The following is a 25,223-nucleotide window of genomic DNA, read 5'->3' as shown; positions in this document are numbered from 1 at the left end:
TATAAAACAAATTTTAAATCTTTGTAAATTGATAGTGTAATGTTGTGTGCAAAAGGGTATCGAACAAAGGAACATCCAGATTCATTAGAAGAACAGGCATTCCAATTCAGAGACATAAATAAAAACATTTTTCTATGTGATACATGCTAAACACTCAACGTTCAACCTTCCCGGTGGTACCCGTACGTCTCCTTAGGATAATTGCGATACGAACGCCTGAAAGGAATGTCGTGAAAAATATGGTTCATTTTACTGTTTACTTTTTAACGTCTCACAAACTGTAGTCAAGCAAACGAACGGAAAGTGGATCGTCTTAAGAGGTTTGTTGAATTTGTTAGCAGGAAAGGAAATACTGAATGAAAATCAGAGATCTTTGGTACGATCTTTTCAGTGAAACATAATGCTGGAAAATGAAGCAGAAAAAAGGAATATAATGTGAAATCCACAAACGCAAGTTACGAACAGACAAACAATACCACCACTGATAAAACATGAAACAAGTTCAAATCAACCAAAATTCCAAAATGTGTAGGGTATGGGGGTTAACAGAATCTTAACAACAAATATTCAATCAAAATCTAGTTAATTGACAAGTTCAATAAATAAATTTTTGACAACTGATTTAAACGGCCTTGTTATTTTTCAAATGTTTCTAGAAACATACAAATTTCTCCTCGATCTTGAACGATCCTACCCACTGTGAACCATAAAAATTTCGTCTCTAACCGTTTTCCAAGAAAACATTATAGCACCTAACCACGAAGTGTGCCTTTACTTGCGGAGAACATTAGTTTATTGCGTGTTGTGATCGGCAATCGAAGTAAACACAGTTAACATATTTGTGTTTCCTGTTTTGTAACAGTGAAAATTTATAAAGTGAAAATGGATTCCATTCGCCAAGAACTAGATTCAAAGGATATAAATTTGTATGCTATCATGGGCATTGAGCGACAAGCGATTCCATCCGAGGTACACAATGCGTAAGTATATGGCGAACCTAAGATTTTGTGGGAAATGAAACATGTATGAAGTCAAACATCGAGCCATTATCCACGTTTCGTTGCAGTTATGACTTCTTATCAAAAAAGTGTCATCCGGAGCAAGGCAGCTATGATCCAAACGAGCTGCCGATCAAAACGCTGTCGCAATCCGAATACTGGCAGGCGCTGAACGAAGCGTACGAGGTGCTGTGTAAGTTTGCCAGATCAGCGTGTTGCATAAACCAACCATTTCTGATCATATCTCTATGTTATTTGCAGCTGACTCCACGTTGCGTTACATTTTCGACTTGTATGGTATGCATGGTTTGCAAACCGGTGTTTGTCTGTCAGGATGGCAAACATCGGCTTACACTTTCTCCGGGGACTGCATGAAGATTTACTCGTGAGTATTCGCTGTACAATGTACAAATTCGACACCAACTTTATATTTATGTTTTACAGGAACTTTCTTGCGAACAAAGAGTCGCTTTTATCAAAGACAATCATTCCCAAAACTGAACCAATTGAGACAATGAACAACTATGAGCCACCTCACGTTTTGCATACCGTGATGGTGACGCTGGAAGAACTGTTCTATGGTACGAAAAAAATAGTCCACTACAACCGAAACATCGTTCAGAACGGTTCCATCATCTCGTGCGTTAAGGATTGGTGTACTGAGGTGAATATCCCACCGGGTACGCTTCACGGGACCCATCTGATAAAGACCGGCGTGGGTGACATCGTGGACGACACGGCTAGAGACAGCTTGTTCGTGGTCTTCCAGCTGCCGCATTTCACTTTTCGTACATCTGGCCATGATTTAATTATCTCACGGTCAGTTTCGTTGAAACTGGCACTTCTTGGCGGCCCGTTACCTATTCAAACCATTGACGGAAAAACGTTGGTCATAATCATGAAACCGATAGCGGACAACACCTTAGTGCCCGGCCAGCAGTATAATGCTGTGCTGATTAAAGGTCAAGGCATGCCAATCCCCAACACCAACCGTCGCGGAAATATGGTCGTTCAAATTCAGGGTAAGTGTGAAAAAGTAATGAAACACTATTAGTGCCATCACCGATTGATTTTCTTTTTCTTGATTTTTCTTTGCCAGTCATTTTCCCAACCTGTATACCCGAGCACCTTCGAAATGAGTTAGGTAGTTTATTAGACCAAATGCAACCCATGTTATAAAATCTTCACATGTAATTGCTCCACTTCCGAAAGTCACCGAAAACCTATTCTTCAGCATAGAAAGATAAATGCGAGTGTTCAGTAATTCAGTACTGTTACTTGGTAGCGTACCAACTGTTCTTTTGCCATTAGACACACACTGTGCGGCGCCGGCGCACTAGTAGACGTAGTAAAATTTCATTCATAGTTCGACCAAGTAGTGGATTCAACGGTTCATGCGCCAGGCTAGAACAATCAACAAACCATCACGGGTGTGGTGAAAGCGAATCGCGTTGTTTTGAGAAAGCATCCACATCACATACACCCAAGCGCTTGTATCGGATGCAGAACGAGCGATATAAAAGTTATATTTAGTAAGCTACTAAAAACTTATTCGGATAACCTTGCGGTGACAGCCAGAGCAAGTTCAGGTCGTGTCTGGCGTTCGTAAACCAGTCGGTTCCCAGCGGAAGATACGCTCGGTCGTGTCTTTCTGTCCGGTGTGGCCTCGTGGCGTGCCAACAAAAATCATATATCGCGGCTGTGGCGCCACGCATACTAGGAAGGTTAGTGGAAGGAGGTGGCAGCAACCATTACGTAAAGCTTGTTATCGCTGGTGTCATTAGTGGACGACGACAGGCCTTTCATTAGTGTAGAAACTCGTTCGTTTGATGTGCAGACACAGGGGAGGGGAATTGGAGTAAACGAATGCATTCACCGTGTGTGCAATGTGCAATTGCATCTTCGGCAGTGGTGGTTACTATGGGAAGCGACGGATGTCGTTGTGAACGATGCAATTGTGTATTGGCACTGTTGCATCTGCATATGGGCAGGAATCGAATTCAAAACAAAACAATCCGCCCATGAGATTCTCTATCAATGCTCTATAATGGATTTTTTACCTAACGTTGTATTCGTTTACGCAGGGAATATTTCCCGAATGTACTTTATTACTAACCTTTGAGGAAATTTGTAAGGCAACGGAATCAAAACAACACTTTCGACATTTTTACTATTTTTTTAATTATATTATTACAATAATTTGAATGTATCAAATCTGAACTATAAAGAATTTGCTTCTTTTCGAATAATTTTAATTTTCGCTTGTACGGTATAAGTTTATTCAGTTTCTTTAAAATACATATTGATGAAGCGCATATCTCGTTGTTTTAATATTTTTGGTATTACTTTAACGCCTTGAATTTTCTTCCCATTCCTGAAGACGGTTCCCTCGTCAGGGTAACCTTGAAGTATTAACCAGTTTCCTTCGTGATCATAAAACCCCTTAGCCCTTGAAGAATTCGCTTCTCTCTTTTCCAGTACTCTCTACGCGTTGCTCATCATACTCTTTTTTTTCGGAAGCGTAATACATTCACATTCATTGGACCCTTTGTGGCCCTAAGATGAGCGCGTCCATCGTGAGCTTCTTGCGCGGAACCGCCAAAAGCGTACGGCTGGCTCTGGTACCTACACCAAGAGCATCGGGTGTCCGAACTTCCACATCCATGTACGAAGGCGCGGCAACGATAACGACGCAAACGATGGCTAGGGCGCGATGCGTGCTCTTGGCGCAGATTCACGGTGGTCGTCAGTCGAGTAACATCGTAGTCCGGCCATTGGAACGTGCCCTTGAAGAGAACAATCGCCATCGGAGATCAGCAAACGTTGGTAAGTTAATGCGGGTAACCGGATGCTGCTATTTGTTTGATTTGTTAGTTATTGAAGAAATAAGTGGAATCCAAGAATTCATACATCGCTGGGTCTAACGGCAAGCTGGAGGAAAAGTGATCGCAAGGTCAACGACCGGTTTTGGAAATATACGAAATACCCTTTCACTAAGCCAAAACCAACATTTTCAGAAGTGATAATAAGCTGTCGTCGACGCCCAGAACACGTGTGAGCATTTCATGTTTGTGGACCGCCACTTTAATCGCGCGCAAACAAATGTGTGTCAACGGCGAATCAGGAGATATCGAAACAGCTGATAACAGAAGTGCTTCTGAGCATTGGAAGTGCATTCGAAAAATCTTGCTATTATTTTACCGACATCGTTACTAAAATATGTCTCTGTAGACGACGAAGAGACAAGCGAAGCATGACTCCACCTTTTCAGGAGATAACCAAACAGGGACATAAATCCGCCAATGGCCCAAACAAATACCCAAGACACCTAAAAAAAGGTTATTGCACTGTTCATTCTTATCGGTTTGAAGCGGTTGGTAACAATCGTGAAGAATTTCGATTTTTGAGGAGTCCGAAATGTTGAAGTAATTGATTTGGCGAGACTTTGAGACCTTTAAAACTGTATCAGATAGCACGACGAAGAAAAATCTTTCCCAGAAACAAGTTAAAATGCTAAGAAACATATCACCTTTTTCTTTAAGGTTCCCTCTACCACACACAACAACGTACGATGAGTTCCACAGCGGCCAAGCAAGGTCTGGTTGCAGTGGAAGAAGCCAGACGCTTCATGGTAGACTGTCTAGTCAAAGCCAAGACCCCATTGGCCCACGCTAAGCAGCAGGCGGATCTTCTGACGGAGGCCGATTATCGTGGTCACTTCAGTCACGGTATGAACCGGCTGGAGATGTACATCAATGATCTGGCCAAAAACGCGTGCGATGGTGCAGCGGAACCAACGATCCTCAAGGAGACACCCGCCACTGCCTGGGTCGACGGTAACAATGGGCTTGGGGCGGTAGTCGGAAACTTCTGCATGGATCTGGCGATCAAGAAAGCGAAGGAAGTCGGTGTGGGATGGGTTTGCGCGAAGCGTAAGTATATCGAATTCAATCGTGTCCGTAAGGGACAATTAACTTTTATTAAATTTATTTATCTATCATGGTAGGTTCAAATCATTATGGTATTGCTGGATGGTACACTATGCGTGCCATGAATGCTGGTTGCATTGGAATGTCGATGACGAATACCTCTCCACTGGCGAGCCCAACTAGAAGCAAGGAGGCCGCCCTCGGCACCAACCCGATTTCGGTCGGGGCTCCAGGAAAGGATGGTGATGGTTTCGTGTTGGATATGGCCACTACTGCAGTGGCTGTGGGAAAGGTATGAACAAACATTCCGTACAACAATCGAAACTGATTAAATTAAAGTTAACTTTTCCAATGGTTTAACAGATTGAGATGCAACGTCGCAAGAACGAACCGATTCCAGTCGGCTGGGCTCAAGGTCCGGACGGTCATCCTACCACGGATGCCAGCGTTGCTTTCGATACCGCCTGCCTGATGCCTCTTGGTGGCACCGAACTCACATCCGGATACAAGGGCTACGGACTCGGCGCCATGGTGGAGATGTTCTGCGGCGTGCTGGCCGGTGCAAACTATGCAACGAAAATTCGCAAGTGGACGCATGCCGGTGCCGACTCGGAGGCCGACTTGGGCCAGTGCTTTGTTGCCATCAATCCTGGCTGTTTTGCGCCAGGCTTCGAGGACCGGCTGTCCGATATGAATGGCATCCTTCGCAATATGCCGATGGTGAGTCCGTGCTGTGTTCATACGTGTTAGGTATTTTCCCTAATCTGACCCCTCCGTTACAGACTGATCCGAGCCATCCCGTCCTAGTCGCTGGTGATCCGGAGCGCAACCATATGAAAATGGTCGACAGTGAGGGCGGTCTCGCTTACCATGTAAACCAAATCAAGACTTGTACCGAGCTTTCCGAACGCCTGGGAGTGAAACCGATCGTGGTTGTCTAAACCACGTGGCATTTATATCTGTCGAGACCACCTTTTCTCTCCAAACATATCAATTTTGTTATACGGCCGATTTTTGGTTCACGTTGCCCTTCATTCAATGCATTTTAGATAGAAATAATCAAATCGTTCTACAAAAGCAATTCTAAAATAAAGTAAACAAGAATAACCGATCCATGCCGATTTCAAAAGATATCACATTTAATATAATTAATAGCGAAAATATGGGGAAATGAGGCCCGGGCATAGATTCATTTACTCTTTTACCAAAACAAGGAATATTTGTTGAACGAAGTTGTGTGTATTTAAAATACCTTTTGTTCAAGTTATAAAAAAAATTAAAAATTATTAACTTATTTTTAGTTATTATTTTATAAAAATACGTTAAATGTTTCTATCTTTCTGGCAACCCTGCTGTCAGTTTCGTTCTGTCTACAAATGTTTACAAACATTCCTCGATCGCATGTTTGTCAGTTTTCAATAGATGCACATTTTCTTCATTCCGGCACTCTTCTAAAAGCTACAAAATGAAACTATTAACGTACAATTTCCTCACTTCAAAGTGTATTCGCGGTGTTCAAGTGGGTTATCCATTGAAGCTGAGCGTAAGTTTTAAGGAAATAGAACCGATAGCAAACAACACACGACACTTAAGACAACAAGCCTGTTATCCACTTGCAGATTGTGGAGACAAAAGTCGTACACACGGATTTTAATTCGGAATTCATCACCCGAATGTTGCCCCGATTGGAATGGAATGCTATATGTGCTGCAGCGACCAATGTAAGATATCCCCAAAGGGTTTTTGCAAAGCATAGATCATGATAGTGATTATCCTTTCCAGATTGGTTCCGAAATCCCTCAGACCATGCCGGCAGACATCCAGAACGATGCCGAAACCTTGCAAAAGCTACACCACGTACTGCTCGAGGTTGATGTCATTGAAGGTAGCCTCGAATGTCCGGAGACTGGGCGAGTTTTTCCGATCATCAACGGAATTCCAAATATGCTGCTAAACGAGAACGAAGTTTAAGGTGGTTCCCGCGCTGTATGTTGTGTTTAAGAATAAATGTAAAAATCAAAGGAAAAATAGTAATACTCGAGATGGTCGTAAAGTGTTAGTTTATTGTTCACCGTTAAGTATATCCAAACCCTGGGGTCATGTGGGTCTTCACGATTTCTACAGAATATACACATCAAACACGGGAAGAAGAGTAAATTGAACAGTTTTTATCATTTTATCAATCATGGTCATGCGGAATGCATTGAAAAGGACGTATGATTTGCAGTTGCTTCATCGTAAGGTACATCTTGTTTTTCAAACTTCGACCGTATTATTTTTATATGTTGGCATATGAAAAGGAAAGGTATTCTTTACTGCATCTCGTAATCATCTGCTCGCTATAAGACTGCATATGTATCAAAATATAGATCGAACTTAAATGTTGCGAACCTATCCACCACCACTATTCCGTAGTCCTAATAGCAAAATGAAGATGCTCTCGATGTAAACGTAAGTGCTACAGAATGTCTTTGTACCGATTCTTTGGTATAAAACATTCGAAATCTAGCTCCAATGATGCTCCGCCGGGCTAAGGTTAGTACAAAAAGGGCAACCCCATAATAATCACGCCTGCAAGGCTAGCGAACGCATCACTATTCATAAGTATTTGAACCTGTTACAAATGTTTTCAACGATAAATACCTTTACATCTTTTGAACGCCATGCCTACACTTGCCATGCCTACACGTGACACCTGGACTGTGGATGCTAATTTATCTTTTGTGTTTTTAGTGTGTCATAAATATGATAGGCAATTGTAGGCACAAGTAACGTACTACCGCAGGACCGTACGAAAGTGAAAGATGCGGGTGACTGTAACTGCTTTTACGCTTGGACAACGACTCGATTGTCCATCTGTGGAATAGTTTTGATGAAGGAGTTGAAAAATTGAGTACGAACATCTATCAACTATAGAACGACTTTCAACCAGATACATATGATTTAACTATTTTACTGTTTGATTTTGCACGGCTCTGTTGTCTTATCTTATGTTCTGTTTGTGTTAAACTGCTAGAAAAATATTGTAACGCTACCAGCATCGATAGATTATACTTTGCAATAACAAGTGCGAGTAATTTCTTGTCTCCTTCTTTATAGTGCAACTACGGTAGTGTAGACCGGTTTTTTTTGGCTCCAGTTTGGCTATATAGCTATATTATATGTATTTAGATGTGTAGTGTAATTGAATTTAAGTTTTCATTACAGCACGTGCGGGAGGGAATGTGAAGCCTTTTTCTTAGAAAACTATTGTTTGATGTGTCCGCTGACTGGCAGCATCCACGTTCCGTCTCGAGATTGAATGTGTTGCATTTTGTATCATTTATCATTGACAGAAACATAGTGTCATGCGAATGTCGTGTTTTTAAACAACGTTTGTACGGCAAACTCTCTCCTAATATCAGATCGTAGGTCATAGCAGTAATAACGAATTATTGTATAGAAAACCATTTCAAAGTAGTGTGAATTTTTATAAAACTTTACTGAGAAATCAATATCATTGTGATGTAGATAAAAACTTGATTAGTCACATAAACAAAACCAAAATGGCACGTGATGAATTGAACTAAAATCATCAAACGAGATTCAGGTTAATACATTGGCAATCGCAATTTCAGACAAAAAGGATTTTAATTTAGATGGCACAATCCCTAATTTTTTCATAAACACACGTATAGACTTCATCGTCACGTCCTACAATCTTCGAAAACATCACGAAATTTGGATGGATTTTAAGGGGGAATATCAATTTTACGCAAAGATATCCTCGCTGGCACCGGTTTCACTTAGTCACACACACAGATACACACACAAAACGTATGGATGTACTCGCGAGGACATCTTACGATTCTGACGACTAGTTACACTTTACATCCTTCATCATCTGGCCGTACATGCTGCCCTTCGCGAGCGATCCGACCGGACCCTTGCAAAGATCGCCATTCGGTCCGTGCGCCTGGTACGCGCGCTCGATGCGAATGGAGCGGTCGGGACCTCCGGATACCTTCTGGCTACCCTTCGCCAGATCCGGATTCGCACCGTTCCATGTGACATAGTCGGCACTGCAAAAATTTGAGTGGAAAACAGCATGTGTTATTTAACACGTGTAACCTGTGCTTCCCTCGGTGCATGCACTCACAGAAGCAAATCGTCGTTCGGTCCTTTGAAGAGCTTTACGTTAGGACCCTTCGTCGGAATGCGGGTCGCTAGCTGGGACGACTTTCCGTCCATTTTGGCTGCCGCCGCCTGCTCGCAGGATTCGTCTTCCGAGGAGGAACTTCTAAAAATAGAATACCTAAACATTACACCGCATGGGACGAACACCAAAAAATGTAATGCAAGGATAGCGAAAGTAAAATCAAATATAGAGAGAGAGAGAGATAGAGGGAGAGAGAAGAGAGAGAGAGACATGTGATGAAGCATGGAATGGTACATGAGGCGGCACGGTAGTACGGACGGAATCAAACGAGCATTGGATGAATTATGATTCCTCTGCGAAAGTTAGTACAACATTATGCAAGCATTCCTTACTACAACCCTGGTGAATGTCCTTTCCATGCAACCGATCTATAGGCCTGCGTGGCAAAGAAGTTCATACACACAATGCAAGCAGGAACCGTGTTCTACTAGAGAGCAAATAGGGTCCGTCCCTTTCGACGTAAACTGGATGCGGTGACGTGAACTGTGCAAAAAAATCTCAACGATAAATTGATGTGATTATTAATTAATAGTGCTCTTACAAAAAAAAAGGTATTTTTCTCACACTACACATTGACTCACTCAAAATAATCAAAATAAATAGCCAGTGCTCAGACACAGGGCAAGGCGACGTTAACACCTAGAGAAACACATGCATTGTGAGTGGTTAAGATGGACAGTTGTGATAAAAGGGAGTTAGTGATTACTTGGCTTATCGACCAAAAGGAGGGGGACCTGCGATAAGGGACGTTATCCCCTGGTGATTTTAGGCCCCATCGATTGATGTGATTGGAATGTGAAATGAAATGAACTGTTGTTAAAAGTTTGATTTAAAAAAAAGTAATTCCAATCAATTAGGATGGATAGCAGGTATAATAAAAAGAAGGGGCAACGTGTGTAAGTAATTGGTTAACATCAATCAATCAACATCCTCTCCCCCACGGGAATAGGTCGGCCGCCGCCATCGGATCAGGAAACAATCAACAACAAACTAAACAACCATATAGCAACGTTAATACACACATAGAAAGGTCACACAGCGGTTGATCGGAGAGAAAAACTTTTGGGTGGAATTAGTTAAAAGACAAGAGAAAAGGAGAACAAAACACAAACATCGTGCGTTCGAAACCCACACACAATCGAAAGAAGAAAGTGGTCATACTTTGCGTGATCGGTTTTGGCTTTCGGACGGAAGCTCTGCTTGGCGCCGGTCACGTTTGGGGCGCGACCGCACGCCCGGAACGCCGCATCGTGGTGTTGTCGCTCCGGCGGCGACTCGGGGGACGAATCGCCCACAGCGAGGCTGCTCTCGTTGCCACTGCTGCTGCTGCTGAATTCCGGCTCGGTGGTCTTCCCATCGACCACTGTAGCAGCTGCACCGGATGGCGACTGGATGCCGCCGGACGTTGTCACCGGTGGGGAAGTGATACCATCTTCGGCCAGGGCACCGGTCGGCGCACGCTTTACCAGTGGCGTGCGGGGTTGTGATGATGTGGTGCTATTGCTTCGACTAAGTACCGCAAATACCGAACATACAAACACACACGCACACACACGACAAACACGGCATGGTGTAAAGCCATTTTGTGTGAAAGTGCGGCCATCACACATAAGGGAACCAAGAATCCGTGGTGGATTACCACGAAGAAAGTAAATTAAAAGATCAGAAAAACCAAATTAGAAATTAAATGCAAACGTGTTCCACCGAGACAACGAGAGATCAAGATTTGTTGTTGATGGTTTTCATTTTTCAAAGGCACATTTTTTTGTTCGTATGCCAATTGTTTTCAAGATGAATGAAAAGAAAAGGAAAATACGAGAACGAGAATGAAGAGAGAAAGATAGAGAAAGAGAAATAGATAAAGAGAATATCTTGTTTGGCATCGAATCCAATAGCCGGATGTATGATTAACTATGTAACATTTGATTTTTTTGTTTCCTGCTGTTCCGCTATTATTAAAACAATATTTTCCACCTTCGTGAGGAAACCAATTTTTGCTCCAATTTCCAAGAAACATGGGTAGCATGGGACACTACCGCGTCGCATGAAAGCACATGAGATTCATGCAAATGCAGATGGGCATGGCAAAGGGAGGAACGGCTCACATCGACGTCATGTACATGAAAATCTATCGATTAGGCAAACGATAAACGATAATACAGCACGATACAAGAGTACGCAAGTGCCTTGGAAGCGGGGCAAAGAGGAGCTAGGATAGAGATAGCTGTTTACAGCGCTATGGTGACGCACGCAAACATTCACACAGACACACACACACCCTAGATGGGGTTTTCCACTGCGTCCTGATGGGGTTGAATCTTCAAAGGGAAGTTAGAGGAGTCTACTTGATAGCATCAGCGATTATCGCTACTTCCGGTCACAGCTACAAACAATTAAAACGATTCTCTATGCTTCCTTGGGGGTTCCTTGCATGGCCTTCGAGAGAAAGATTGCGTTTGTCGTTTTTTCTATCTCAACCTACCTCGGCCCGGCACTTCCCGTACGGGCGTTCTCCTTGTCCTCGTCCGACTTGTGCGGGGCCTCGATCTTGACGCTCTTTTTCTTGTCCCGATCCTCTTGGATGACGATGTTCAGTATCTTCTTGGCCCGTTCCTCCGAATAGTCGACGCTCTCCAGCGCCATCATGATCACTTTCTCCGGTGTGTCCTTGTACTTCACCTGCAGGCGAGTTTTAACTAAAAATGTGTGGACAAGGAAAGGTAAGGTTAATCAAACACTTCCTTTGTTAAAGCCAACCGCAGCAAATTACTTTTCTTCTTCTCCTCCGGAGACTTCAACTTCGGGGTTGGTGTTTTCGGTTCCTCCGGTATGCCATCGTCGGCACCCTGCGATCCGCCTGTACCCTTACGAGATGCATTGCGCTGTGGAACGGGCTGCTCGCGTTTGTCGTAGCCCATCTTCAGCAGCGCCTGCGAAGCGGACTGTACGTTGTTGTCCGCATTGGCCAGCACATCCAGGATGAGTGTTTCCTCCGCCTTCGGGAAAATGCTCTTCATGTACCTGGAAGCGTACGAGAGAAGATTAGAATATTGGGCGCATTAACAAGATGTATCCCGGAAGATGTATCCTGGGACGATACATTCTTCCGGGTTCTACTGGAAACGTGGGGTTGTAAATGGAAGAAATAAATGTGTAACAATTGTTTCTATTCAAAAAAAATGTTTCATGCACCTAGGAACGGAATTTGGAGCCGCTGAAAATTTTGCAAAACAAAGAAAATGTGTTGCTTCCTCAGTAAGGAAAGTAAATGCAACCATTAGAACAACGTATGTATATGGAACATAATAATTCAAAACGCAACACATTAGCATGAGCGAAACAGAAATATAATCCTCTAGAAAGCATAACATTTAAAAGTGCTTTAATTCGAAGCCAACACAAAGATTCTCTAAAAACTACCTAAAACACAAAACAAACAGTGAAACGGGGGGAAAAACATCTAGCGTGATTTTAAAGCTTCGAAACCTCAGCTTCATCTTCGGCGAGGAGTGTGGCTTCGGCGAGCTGCGATAACCGGTCCCATCCATCGGCCCGTTCCGGGGCGACCCGTAGCCTCCGTAGTAGCTTCCGCTGGCTCCACTGGCCGGTCGTGGTACCGGGCTGCCTGTGCGTGAGCTGGACATTTCGCTGCGTCCACTGAGGACCGGCGTCATTTGGAAGGCGGACACCACACCCATGGCCGTGTTGTGGAACGGTCGGTGACCGAGCGGTGGTGTTGAGTACGGCCCGGGCGTCGTCAGGGGATGCTTCTCAACCTGAAGCGCACTAATTACGACCGCTTCCCGATTGTAGTACCTGGTCAGTCCGAGTGATGGTTTGGTATTTTTTTTTTGTTTTCGAAAAACATAGAAACACGAAGCCGGCACACGAAGGAAGGGTTGTTGCGAACGGACGTTAAAGGATAGAAAACGATTCCAACGATAGAAGAAGAGTTAGAGAGCGTGCAAATTAAAACGAACCGTTTTTCGTGTGGTCAAACGATGACATTGGGTCAAACAAAAAACAGGAAAAAGTTCGACTACAAACACTAACAGGTGCCGTTATTGCGCCATAAGAAGTGCGGAGTGCGTTCAATGTTTTTAGTCTAATAAAACATCCATTGAATTTAGATGCAAGGACCTTCCTTTACTGGGTCAAAAGTATTCAATCTTTCACTTTTTCCAACGGATGAAAGATTCTTCTGTCACCAAGTCTCACGTCGGTAACGGAAAGTATCTATTTTTACCTCCTATCGACCGTCCACGTGTTTCCTCCGGTCATTCCATGGAAGTGAGGATAGCAAATTGCGACACACAAGAAGCTTGCCATAGGCATTGAGGATACCGACCATGGGACGCAGATGAAAAGGATAAAGAGAAGCCAAACAAGCGGTGTCATCTGCGCGAAGCAGCAAAGCATCATACAGCAGATCAAAACACGGCCCATGTTGTTTTTTAGCCCCCCCAGGAGTCAAAGTTGATAGCGCTGAAGTATGTAACCTTTTCGTTATCAAAGGTGGCATAGATTTTTATGTTTGTGTCAACAGTAGGCAAACAAAAAAGAAAAGGAGATACGACAGCGCATTGCGAACATGAAATAGAGTGTTGAGAAAATTGTACTTTGCCTACGGCACACTTGCATAAGTGTGGTGTGCATTTCTTCGTTTTACATCACAAGTAAAGCGTGAGTACGTGTTTCATTGAATGAAGCGTTAAGCAAATGTGTTTGTTAATACATTAAGTAAGAAAATATTTGTTTACTAAAGCCAGAATAACATATCCTAATGTTTTTGTATCATAAATTAGTCCAACAAAAACAAACAATAAAACCTGGATCGTAATTTTGCAATCCTTTGACCTTGTTTGGAATACGGCGCCCTAAAATAGTTTGCCAAGGCCAGTTGAGTCTTTCATTAAGCGATGTGTGTATCAACAGAAAACGCCTATCATTCGCCCGAGGAAGGATACTCACTTTTTCAGCAGCATCCGGATGTGAACTTCCGGGACGGTGGGAAACATGGAGTTTATTTTAGCCACCGTCAGATCCGTCTCCGCTGCGGGCACGTTCGTTGAGAACGTCGTTTCCACCATGCCCTGACGCCCGAGTCCCATCCGGGGGCTGGATCGCACTATCGGAGCCATTTCCTGCGCGGAAATCAAATACACAGGGTAAGAGTTAATTTAATTAACCCGCTAAAACCCACATCCGCCGACCGCGCGGTGGGTAGACGATGGGACAAAGTGTGCGTTGGATTATTTTTAAAGTGTACGTTGGTATATTGGTAGCGGCAAGAGGGGTTGCTCGAAAGGATGTGAAAGGATGTATGGAAACGCACAGTACTTACGATCTGTTGTTGCTGCTGCTGGTGTTGTTGTTGCAATCTTTGGGCTAGGTTGGGGCTAGCATTAAGGCTAGGTACACCGGAGGGTGGATTCTGGAAAGCGGCCTGGGCTGGATAGAACGAGTTACTTGTAGGGTAGACATGATAGGGAGAACCATGCACAGGCTACACGACAACAGTTTGTTTTTGCAACACCGCCAATACGAGTGGTTTGACCAATTTTCCCATTTCCGAGCGATGATAAGAGGTTGTGGGTTTACAATTTTTACATGAAGATACGGGTACACAGGTTTGCACATACACAGGTATCGAACATAGCGGTAGAAAGAAACAGAGAGAAAGGCTTAGAATAAGTTCAAGGATCGATTACATAGAGAAGAAGGATAAACCGACTGGAAAGAAGGACGATGAAAGTTGTAACATGATATCTACAACAAACAAGTGTTCAGGCCGTTTGCCTCATTAACCAAACGACACACCGCGCCCGGTGCACTTGAGCACGAGGGGTGGAACACACAAACAAGTGTCCTTCTACGCCTCGAGCATTACTTCGGCTTCGTCAAGGATTGTTGAGCGATGTGACACACATTCTCCACTCACCTGCATGGCAATGCTGTCGTTGGACAGGTGCGTGGGTGCTCCAGTTTGCAACTGGCGAATCCTGGCGCGTGGATCTTCCCATTGCGTTGTTTTGGTGAAGAGATTCACGTAGAAGCTGGCGGAAATGGCACAGATAAGGCAAGGATATACGCGCTAGGTTATGCAATACGCCCCACACACTAACACACACGCACACGCTCACGCACAAGGATTAAAGGATACGGAATTTTCACGACTTTTGCCCTCATATTTACGTCCCGAAAACGTTTGCCCACCCAAGCACGTTAGATATTTCGTTCAAGTCACATGCGCATTCCTCAAAAAACACTAAATATACTTACTAGCGTCCCGTTCTGGAATCATATTTGCAATCCCACCCGGGAGGTAAACCCGCCAGTTCTACTTGCTCCGACATCTTTTTCACGAATGACGTGAAGGCTTTTTGAGGAATCCCGACGAAGGCTGTTGTTTTGACAGTTTCCATCGATGACGTCATGTCTGGAGAGCAAAAATTTGCAAATTTGTTAATAATTTTTTATTCTTTCAACCGATTTCCACGATTAGCCCCTTAAATGAAAGGTCTTTGTAATAAAAACAACTTTGTAAAAAAAAATACTTTCTTCATTTACATTACGCATTTGTCATCCAAGCGAGTGTTTTCGAAAATTATTGCAAAATCCCTTGCGAATGAATTCCAAGAATGAACTCTACGTCTTTGAAAAACGGTGTTCATTCTACACTTGAGTCATTTGTCAAAAATAAAACGATCGCGCGATAGGTTTCTCCACACAAGTGAGATTTAAATCGTAAATTATGTGCCAATAAAACAAAATTTGCTTTCATTTAAAACTTCCTAATCCTTTCGGGCAGTGCAAAGATTGAAACAACGTTGTAGTTCAGTGGGTTTGTGCAGTTCTCAGTAGAATATATCGGAAAATAAGACTGCCCTCAGCTAAGCACTGTTGTGTGGGAGTGGATCGCCCAACGATATCGCGTACCCTTTTGAACCAAGGTTTTCCTGATTCAACGACCGCAAACGATGGAGGATATATTCCACTGGTGCCGAGAGGGAAACTCCATCCAGGTTCGCCTGTGGCTGGACGACACGGAACATGATATGAATCTTGGGTAAGCATCGAGAAAAGAAAAGACCCCATACTTGGACCAGCTGTCATTCGTTTGCACGACCATAAACGGAAGAAATTCCCAGAAGAAGAAAATCGATACAAAATCTCATTTCAACTTGAACTGGTCGAAGTTTGAGCGGTGTATTGTGCAAAAACAAGGCCAAAAACATGGAATTAAAAACACATGTTAAATAACTACTGTTCCGATGCTGCACCGAACGTGACGTCATGCAATGTTTACATTGGATGTATGAATGAAATGAACATCTGCTGCACAAACTGTTTATGTTCATCCAGGGAAATGAATGTACACACCTCAAAAGTGCATCGATCGATTTAAACCACCAAAAAATGAAATAAAAAAAATCTATTTCTATCTTTAATTCGTTAGCTCCAAACTGACCAACTTTTCCATTTTTTTCCAGTGATGATCATGGCTTCAGTCCGTTGCATTGGTGTGCCAAAGAAGGGCACACGAAGCTGGTTGAAATGTTGCTGCATCGTGGTGCACGTGTCAACGCTACGAACATGGGAGACGATATACCGCTGCATTTGGCGGCTGCCCACGGACATGTGGACATCGTGCAGATGGTGAGCGAAACTAAATAACGTTAATAAGTAGTTGAAAAGTTACCTGGTGTAATTGTATCCTTAGCTCGTTCGTCACCGCTCGGATGTAAATGCAGCGAACGAACATGGAAACACGCCGTTGCATTATGCGTGCTTTTGGGGATATCAGGCCATCGCCGAGGAACTGGTCAATAATGGTGCCTTGATTTCGTTGGCCAACAAGGATGGAGATACGCCGCTGGATAAGGCTAAGGCGGTACTAGCAACGCGGTAACGATCAAAAAAAGTAGCCTTATTCAGCATGAATATGCGAATCTAATTCTTTTTCAATTTCATTTCATCCGACAGCTTACACAATCTTGCGGTGGAAAGTGGACAGGAGCTTAAGAAGATCAGCTTCAAGGATCAGAGCTGGTCCGGAATGAAGACACGTTCGCGTGATGCCACCCTGTCACGCTTCAAAGGTATCAACATCCAGGAGCTGACGCTGCACAACAAGGTAGCAATAACACCCGGTGGCGAAACCTGGCGAGGCCGTTGGCAGAACAACGAAATCATCGCGAAGATACTGAACATTCGCGAGTGTACCGCGCGTGTGGCACGTGATTTTAACGAAGAGTTTCCGAAACTACGCATCTTTTCCCATCCGAACATTCTACCCGTGCTGGGTGCATGCAATGCTCCTTCGAATCTAATCGTCATCAGCCAATATATGCCACGAGGTTCACTGTACGATCTACTGCACGGGACGGCGGGAATTGTGGTCGATACGGCCCAGGCCGTTCGCTTCGCACTGGACATTGCCCGCGGTATGGCGTACTTACACTCACTGGAACGGATTATCCCGGAGTATCACTTGAGCAGTTTCCACGTGATGGTGAGCTAGAATGCGACTTTTCCTTCGCTGCGATTAGTAATAACTTCTTACCATTTGCAGATTGACGACGATTTGACGGCCCGCATCAACATGGCAGACGCTAAGTTCTCCTTCCAGGAGCGTGGACGAGTGTATCAACCTGCATGGATGAGCCCGGAGACGTTGCTGAAGAAGCGAAGCGATCGCAACTGGGAAGCCTGCGACATGTGGAGCTTCGCCATTTGCATCTGGGAGCTGGCAACGCGCGAGGTCCCGTTCGCCGACCTCACACCGATGGAGGCGGGCATGCGTATTGCACTGGAGGGTCTTCGGGTCACGATCCCGCCGGGCACGTCGCCTCATCTATCGAAGCTTATCAAAATTTGCATGAACGAAGATCCTGGAAAACGTCCGACGTTCGATATGATCATCCCGATCTTGGACAAGATGAAACGCTAGTACAATGCCTTCTCGATTGCCAATAATGGTGCCTTATCTGTCGTTGTATGCGGATTTCTGAGCAGTGCCTTACCGGAAGCGAACGCAGAACCAGCTTCCGAAAATTATTTATTTCTATACTGACCACTTTCCGTGCATGCAATATGCGACCAACACTTAAGTACTAAACCCACTGGTATCCATCGATCAATTTGTGTTTTTTAACTGTTTGTGTCGTTTCGTTTTCAATGTTAATTATCTTTTTTTATATACGAAACTAGTGGTAGACTCCGTGGAAAAGTATTACATTAAACAATTGACAAAACCGATAATCACTTATTTGCAACAAAGTGTTCGTTGAAACTAGCAAAATATTTTCAAACCATAATGTCCTGTTTATTTTAAATCCTACCTTTTTGTCGACGCGTTAAACCTCTCAAACTAAAACCGTAACTGTCTGTTGTAGTTATTTAGCATAGTTTATGTATTCGAATAATACAATCAATCTTATTAACGAACTTTCGGTTTGGGTTGTTTTTAAATGCTTGGAGTCCGAAATATTTTTATTTTATTTCTATTTTCACAGTGCGGGTCTTCATGTAAGTCCAAAATAATTGTGATTGTATTTTTCTTTCCCAAATAGTCCCAATTTTCTTTCTCATCTCACTCTATCTCTACTTTTCTCGCTCTCTTCTATCCCAATACAGGCACCAATGTGTGTGTGTGTGTGCAAAGTAAGGCAGTGTGTCCATGACCTGCAGTAACATTCGCTGTGCACTTCCTGCTAGGTGCACCGAACTGCAGTCAACTCACGCCGCGCTGTTGATCCTTCCTTCTCTGTCGTGTTCTGTTTCCGTTTCATTTTCGCGTCGATTTCTCACCGCTTTCACTGCATGCCCTCGTGAGCGAGCCTTATATGCTGAAGGAGCAACCGATCCAACCAGGATACAATGTTACGAGATAGAGCACTGAGGTGGAGAGACATCAAATAAGGACGAACATCTGCTGTCGGTGTACGAATGGAAGCAAAACAAAACACGCACACGGGGATTGGGGGGTTGCATGTTGGTGTGCAGAGAGAGATTGAGATCGAGCATCGTGCCATTTCGATGCACTTCCTTTTGGGCCTCGCTGGGCGAAAGAGGTGAAGCAGCCCAATCGCCTGGACCGGGCCAGCCGGCTGGTGAGATGCACCACGTAAAGCATAGGAGAACGGGAAATTCGTACCCGGCCTGCTAGGATGCACGCTATGTTCACTTCGATGCGGAAAGGGAATAGCATAGCACAACAAGTTCACAGTTCACACGGGGCGCTCGCGTGCAGAAGGTGCAGTCTGGGTCTTTAGCTCGCCGGTAAGCCTTTTTCGCACGCACCTCTACGTGAGTATGTGTGTGTGTAGTGGGGAAAGGGGGGGACTCTTGGTGCTACGTTAGTGTGTGTGTTTCGCGGTGCTGTGGCGTCGCGGAAAAGGATGTCAAGTGATGGCCAGCTCAGTAAGCAGTCCTGGCCGAGCAGAGGCGATGCTCGCGAACTGTCGTGTTCTGTTGCACCCGGAGCTTACTGCAAGTAACTTGCATTCGTAAGGCTTCTCTGAATCACCGAAGCGTTGCGGGAGAGATGCCAGTGAACTTCCCTGGCACGGTGTATGATTCCAGATTTCGATGTGATTAGATAATAGTGTAGTAAAGTTTCGTAGGCGTCCACGTTGGCCAGTAAAGCCTCGCGTGGGAGCAACTCTGACCCGCGAGACCCGGAAGTGCATCCCGTGACCAGCGGTTCGATAGTGTGTGAAAATGTGAGAGCTGTGCCGGGTGTCACGATCGTTCTAAGGGTTGATTTTGGATTCTACTAACGCCGCAGCCGCACGTTCGCGCCGGGTCGATCTACATGGAGCCTTCGCCATACTCCAGCAACTCAAACAGCTCGGAAAGGTACGGAAGTACGTTGGCTGATAATTTTAGCTGCCCCCGGGCTGGTGCACCACCCCACGCCTGCACGCCACTGCTGACCCCATTTTCCACGAGTTAAAAGTCATTTCCCGTTTGCACTGGTTTTGATCAGCGGAAAATAGGTCAACGATTTCTTTGTTTCTGTTCCCAGCCGCCCGAGAGCGAGTGGGGTGCGAGAGTGTGTGTTAGAGGGAGAAAAGGCATGGGATAGGGAAAGGAAGGCGTGAAAAAGCGGAAGGAAAAGAGAGACGGCGAAGAAAATGCTCTTGGAGAGAAAAAGTCCAAGAGCACGACAGGTTTACTTCGATGCAGCAGGAAAAAGGATCGGCGAAACAGGGACCTCCGTTCTGTTCTCACTTTTGACACTCGGCGGTTGTAGGCTTTGTTGGCCGGTGAACTTTTCCGGCCATTCCTTTCAGGTCCAAATTAGCACACCGCACTAATTGCCCTATGCCTGTCCTCTCGCCCACCGCCGCAGCTCGCCAGTTGCTTCGTCGACAACGACGCCGCATGTAACCGGTTCCGGTGGAGGCGCCTTTAACTCGGGTGTTGGGCCTACTGCCGGCGAGTGCAGCAGCTCCGGCATCGTGCGAATCGGCGAAGTGTCCTCAACATGCAGCCTCGGTTCACCGGAGGACACGGTTCCGTCTCCGATGTGTGTGCACACCACCACCGAGTCGTCGCTGTCGAGTCTGGATGATCTCAAAAATGATGGTAAGCGTATACTAAAACTGGGACATTTTCATTTTTGGTACGAGAGGTGCTAAATTTACTTTTACTCTTTCTTAAATTCTTTCAAAAGAATTATATTTTGTTGATATTGCGTCGTTTTCCACCCTCTGATGCAAATATATAATGCAAAAATTCGGAGGCTTATCGTTAAATAGTAGACAAATAGTTAAAACTTGACGGTGGCTCAACTACAGGACGAAAAACATTTACACACCCAGCACACTAATATACCGTTTATTTACGTGCTTTGAATCGTGCCAAAGAAAACGAAAAAGAGGCTAGCAGGAGATAAACATAAATTCACCCCATAATAGAATCAGCATTGCATAATTAAAGACACCTTATCCACCACTTAAGCGTCGTTTGCTGCTGGTGCCCTCATTCTGCGCCTCATTTTGTCGTCGTCACCGTGTTCTCTTTACCGCTTTACCGGGGCTGTTTTTCTTTTTCTGCTTTGCTTTGTGTGTAGGCAAAATGAAAATAAAAACAATTCAGTGTCTTGATCTTCAACACATCAAATACTCCAATCCCTCCATCATTCTCCACCCACTCCGTGTCATTGCTTAATCGCGTTCTCGATTTCCGAAGATCGACCAACGAGTGCGTTATCAAGATGTCGAAAATGCCCTTTTTCAAATTTTAAATACACCCGCCTTCTGCACACTCTTCCCCCAAACGGGTGATCGTGATCGAGAAAAAAAACACTCCACAACCAAACTCGCCTGCAGCGCGTGGAGAAAGGTGCAAAGAAGCGATTAAACGGTGGAGAACAATAAATAAAGAAAGATCGAGCAAAACAAAACAAAACGAACAAAAAGCGGGAAACAGCACGTATCGAAACGAAGCGCAAAGGGCCGCAGAACGGCGCCCGGGGGGAAAACGGCGAAAAACCTCGTCCGCCAAAAAACGACCCAAAAGAAAGGGAGGCAAAAAGCAGAACAATCCCCCAAAGGGGTAACGAAGATAACACAGGCCCCCCCGAAAGAAAGAGGTTCAGAAAGAAAGCACCAAGAGCACAGACGCGGGTGGAAAGAAGGAGGACAGCGACGACGACGACGACGACGACGACGACGTCTTCGAAGAACACGCAGTTCATTCACCCTCGGCGCGTTAAGCCTCATTACGCACGGGCACACGGAGCAGAAGAAGGCGATCGTTATACAGCCCTACGCCACCTTTGGCACCTTACCCCAGCCACGTCCCCGTACACCCCGCACCTAAACCTTCGCGTTCGCGTGTACTCACGCATAGGACGGAACGCAACGTTCTAAGACGTTCTTAACAGAAAGGGTGCTGGGGGGTGGTTGGTGCGATTGCGCGGGGTCAATGGCCGACGGTCGGTTTTCCCACGAGTTTCGCACGCAATTTGATATGTGCATTCTTATCAGCATACGCAGCGCGTACCTTACCGTGTCTAATTTTATATGACTAAGCTTGTTTACGGAAAAGCTCTACAAATAGGGCATGTTACGAGGAACATTAAAGAGCCACCGTTTTTAAACGATCATCTCACGATAATTAACACCGAATAAGTGTATCAAATGGAGAAGAAAAAAAGGGGGAAAAAAGATAGCGCAAGCGATGGAGAGGGAATAAATAAAATTAAGTGATTAATATCTTGGAAAATTCCTTCTCCCATTTTCCTTGCGCGTGCCGCCGGTCAATGAAGGAGAATAATTTGAACGAAAGCTGAAGAATTGCCTTTTGGTGGTGGTGGGGAGCGGGTAAAAGACCGAACGGAAAGGAAGTAAAGATCATCCAAGAACGATTTTCTACACGTTCAACCCTTTTATGAAAAGCTCTTTTCATTATTGGCAACAAAGGAGGAAAACAAAGTAGTCTACAACAATCGAACGAAGCAGGCAACGGAGCTCGTTTGTTGATTCTATTTATGCGAAAGATGAAAATGATTATGTAACAATGTTTGCGAGCTTTTTCTGCCCCCTCGGGTTCGAAACTAGCGGAACGCCTTGGGGTGGGGGCATGATGACGGGGGGAGGAAATTAATGGCGAAATTTGGCTTCGACTCGGTAAAATTGACGTCTTTCGGGAGGCTGATCATTGGAATGATCGTTCTGCAAATGGGTGAAGGAAAAGGTAGAAAAACAGTTCCGTCACAGAGAACCTTAAGCTAGAAAAAATGTAAGCTTAGATATTTGGCATGACAAGACCATTTGCAGGTTCAACGATATTCTTCACGCTCGGGAGGGATATGAAAAACAAGGGAACAAGATGTTCGTCGTGATAGGCATAAAAGTGGCCTATTTTCAAATAGTTTAAGCAATTCGTGCGTGGAAAGCAAATTTTTTATTAGCCATTTGAGAAGTACGATGACGAATTAAAATCACATCATAAATGACCTTACCGTTTTTGCCAACCGAATTCTGACATTCTCTGCACAAGAGAAGTTGAAGCTTAATTGCACGCAAAAAAAAGGATGCACTTTTTCCATCGAGGAAGCATAACAACAACAAAACACACCAAAACAACACACAACCAAACCATTCGGTGGAGGAGAAAAACCAAATCATTCTCAAACACACACACACGCACCAACCTGGTCAGTGACCTCTCCGGGAGGGGGCTGCACAGGGTGTACCAGGTCCCTCCGTTGTGTTTGCTGTTGATGCTGTTGTTGTTGTTGTTTCCCTCTTGTTCTGTCGTTCCCTATTTTTCCCAATCTCTTTCTATCGCACCAAACATGAGCATGTTCTTCCCTGGGCCTTTTTTTTAATGCTCGCATCGAATGCGTTATGTTTTTGTTGCTTTCTTTTTCTCCTCTCCTCCGTCTGTTTGCGTACCCATTTGTAAGCATCGGCGTTTATGTTGTTCCATTCCGTGCCCATTCCTAGTTTTGGCCCCATCATCCCAACGGGTCGTTTTGTCATCGTCGTCATTCTCGTTTATCTGCTTTTCCTCCCTCTCGCTCTCCTTCCACTCCTGCGGAGTGATCTCCCCAGCATCCAGCAGATCGCGAGAAGATTAAGAAGAAAGCCCTCTGTTTTGCGGTCGTAACGCGCGTACACGCTTTTATCAGCATCACCCCGCGTTGGACTTTAAGCACCACCGACCTGAGGCGTTACGCAAGCTGGCAGGCAGAGATCGCGAAAAAAAAACACCCAAGACACCACCCCCAAGATGCCCCCTACGCCTTCGGCCTCCGAAGTCGGGCTCCGAAATCGTTTTTCCAGGATTTTATTTTATGCTCACCCCGGGGGCGATACACATTCGCGGAATTCGCTCCACCAACCCCGGGGGGGGTGGGGGTTCCGTTCGTCCCTCCCCTTAAACCTAGCCTTCCTTAAGCTTCTTCTTATCCGCGCAAATCCGCACGTTCGATGACCGCGATCACAGCTGTGCGAGCGGGAAACCAACCAGGAGAAGCAATGCAGAAGTGAATGCACCTTCCACCGTCTCCACCAACCTGTCCAACCCGATCCCGTTCCTCCGAAGAACTTTAAGCAGAAAGAAAAAGGACGGAACACAATGCACATGCCCCCCATGCAAACGCTCCTTCATTTCGTTTCGTTCCGTTCCGTTTATCTTCCCTTCTTTACGATTCGTTCTTAGTGCGTGCAGTTGCGAAGCTTTTCGGATGCTGGTGGCTCTCCGGCGGCTCGGTTTTTGCGATGTGCATCCGATTGCATCCTCCTCCCCGCGGTGCAACATTGAACTTGAACGCCGCCGACCGGCACAGTTCAACACGGCTCGTGAGAACTCCGCGCCACGGCAAACCGGCGGTACCGTAACTGATCTACTTTCCCGACCAAATCCGCAACATTCGACAATTGACCTTACGGGCCTTTTCTGCTCAGGTTTGCTATTCTTATTCCTGTTCGTATGAAGGGCTAGGTGTTTCATTTTGTGTTGCTTTTGTACTACTTTTAGAAAAGCGTTTATTTACGTTACGTTTTCAGCCCAAGTAATTTTGTCCCAACAAGCAATTCTTAATAATATTTTTGGTAATTGAAGTACCCTAGATTAAAAACAAAATTAAAATGAAGTTTTAAAATTTTTTGTAAAAATTTCCTAGATATTGACCATAAACGATCCACAGATCTAGTATTCAAGAAACTGTTTACCGTGCGGTAGCTGCCTCGATCTTTCTTCCTTGCTATCCAAATTTTGCATATTTATGCACATTTTCGTAACAGGACTTTCTGGAGACGTGGGAGGGAGGGAGGGAGAGGGGAGGGACATTTCTCTCAAGATGATGGGAACGTTCCCGAGAAGAACTTTGCATCCATTCTGGACAGGCCCAAGATCGCGCCGCTTCCGTGCGCTGTGCAGATTCCCGTTGGATGTGACGGTGGCCAGAGTCGGTTGGCTCGGTTGTTAGGTCCACCACAAGACCCAACCACACACACACGCGTCCGGGCTGAAGTCTTTCTTTCTTTCCCTCGATTCACCTTTTTTATTCGTCTCTCGTTCTTTCGACCGGTGCTTCGGTGGTTGCCTGTTTTTTTACGTTCTTAACCTCGCAAG

At 44.9% G+C, this 25,223-nt stretch overlaps 5 protein-coding genes across 6 annotated transcripts; 4 read left to right on the top strand and 1 right to left on the bottom strand.

The window, feature by feature from the left end:
* Positions 1-936: 936 nt before the first annotated feature.
* Positions 937-2,245, top strand: LOC131265305 (dnaJ homolog subfamily B member 5). Its single transcript, XM_058267566.1, has 5 exons — positions 937-980; positions 1,067-1,191; positions 1,260-1,383; positions 1,443-2,020; positions 2,211-2,245. The coding sequence occupies exons 1-5, from the start codon at positions 937-939 to the stop codon at positions 2,243-2,245; spliced, it is 906 nt and encodes a 301-aa protein (XP_058123549.1).
* Positions 2,246-3,594: 1,349 nt separating this feature from the next.
* On the top strand, positions 3,595-5,927 carry LOC131263549 (uncharacterized oxidoreductase YjmC). The gene is made up of 5 exons (XM_058265762.1): positions 3,595-3,824; positions 4,541-4,930; positions 5,005-5,219; positions 5,291-5,647; positions 5,710-5,927. Exons 1-5 carry the CDS (start codon positions 3,662-3,664, stop codon positions 5,866-5,868), a joined length of 1,284 nt encoding a protein of 427 aa, XP_058121745.1. The 5' UTR covers positions 3,595-3,661; the 3' UTR covers positions 5,869-5,927.
* Positions 5,928-6,333: 406 nt separating this feature from the next.
* On the top strand, positions 6,334-6,943 carry LOC131263096 (multifunctional methyltransferase subunit TRM112-like protein). The gene is made up of 3 exons (XM_058265247.1): positions 6,334-6,470; positions 6,547-6,648; positions 6,710-6,943. Exons 1-3 carry the CDS (start codon positions 6,393-6,395, stop codon positions 6,896-6,898), a joined length of 369 nt encoding a protein of 122 aa, XP_058121230.1. The 5' UTR covers positions 6,334-6,392; the 3' UTR covers positions 6,899-6,943.
* A 921-nt stretch (positions 6,944-7,864) lies between these two features.
* LOC131263095 (muscle M-line assembly protein unc-89) lies at positions 7,865-15,486 on the bottom strand. 2 transcript variants are annotated; one of them, XM_058265245.1, is made up of 10 exons: positions 15,408-15,481; positions 15,067-15,181; positions 14,470-14,631; positions 14,097-14,269; positions 12,612-12,941; positions 11,896-12,146; positions 11,608-11,821; positions 10,287-10,634; positions 9,066-9,221; positions 7,865-8,988 (listed from the first exon to the last, which is right to left on the bottom strand). In XM_058265245.1, the coding sequence occupies exons 1-10, from the start codon at positions 15,479-15,481 to the stop codon at positions 8,784-8,786; spliced, it is 2,028 nt and encodes a 675-aa protein (XP_058121228.1). In that variant the 3' UTR covers positions 7,865-8,783. The 2 variants fall into 2 exon arrangements, with proteins under 2 accessions (XP_058121228.1, XP_058121229.1); XM_058265246.1 differs by lacking the exon at positions 12,612-12,941 and having other exon boundaries at positions 14,470-14,576; positions 15,408-15,486.
* A 516-nt stretch (positions 15,487-16,002) lies between these two features.
* LOC131262724 (integrin-linked protein kinase) lies at positions 16,003-18,567 on the top strand. The gene is made up of 5 exons (XM_058264787.1): positions 16,003-16,194; positions 16,619-16,784; positions 16,849-17,033; positions 17,112-17,640; positions 17,701-18,567. Exons 1-5 carry the CDS (start codon positions 16,106-16,108, stop codon positions 18,076-18,078), a joined length of 1,347 nt encoding a protein of 448 aa, XP_058120770.1. The 5' UTR covers positions 16,003-16,105; the 3' UTR covers positions 18,079-18,567.
* The last annotated feature ends 6,656 nt before the right edge of the window (positions 18,568-25,223 follow it).

This window comes from Anopheles coustani, chromosome 2 (assembly GCF_943734705.1).
Source record: "Anopheles coustani chromosome 2, idAnoCousDA_361_x.2, whole genome shotgun sequence".
Lineage (NCBI taxonomy): Eukaryota > Metazoa > Arthropoda > Insecta > Diptera > Culicidae > Anopheles > Anopheles coustani.
This window is presented reverse-complemented; position numbering and strand designations above follow the sequence as displayed.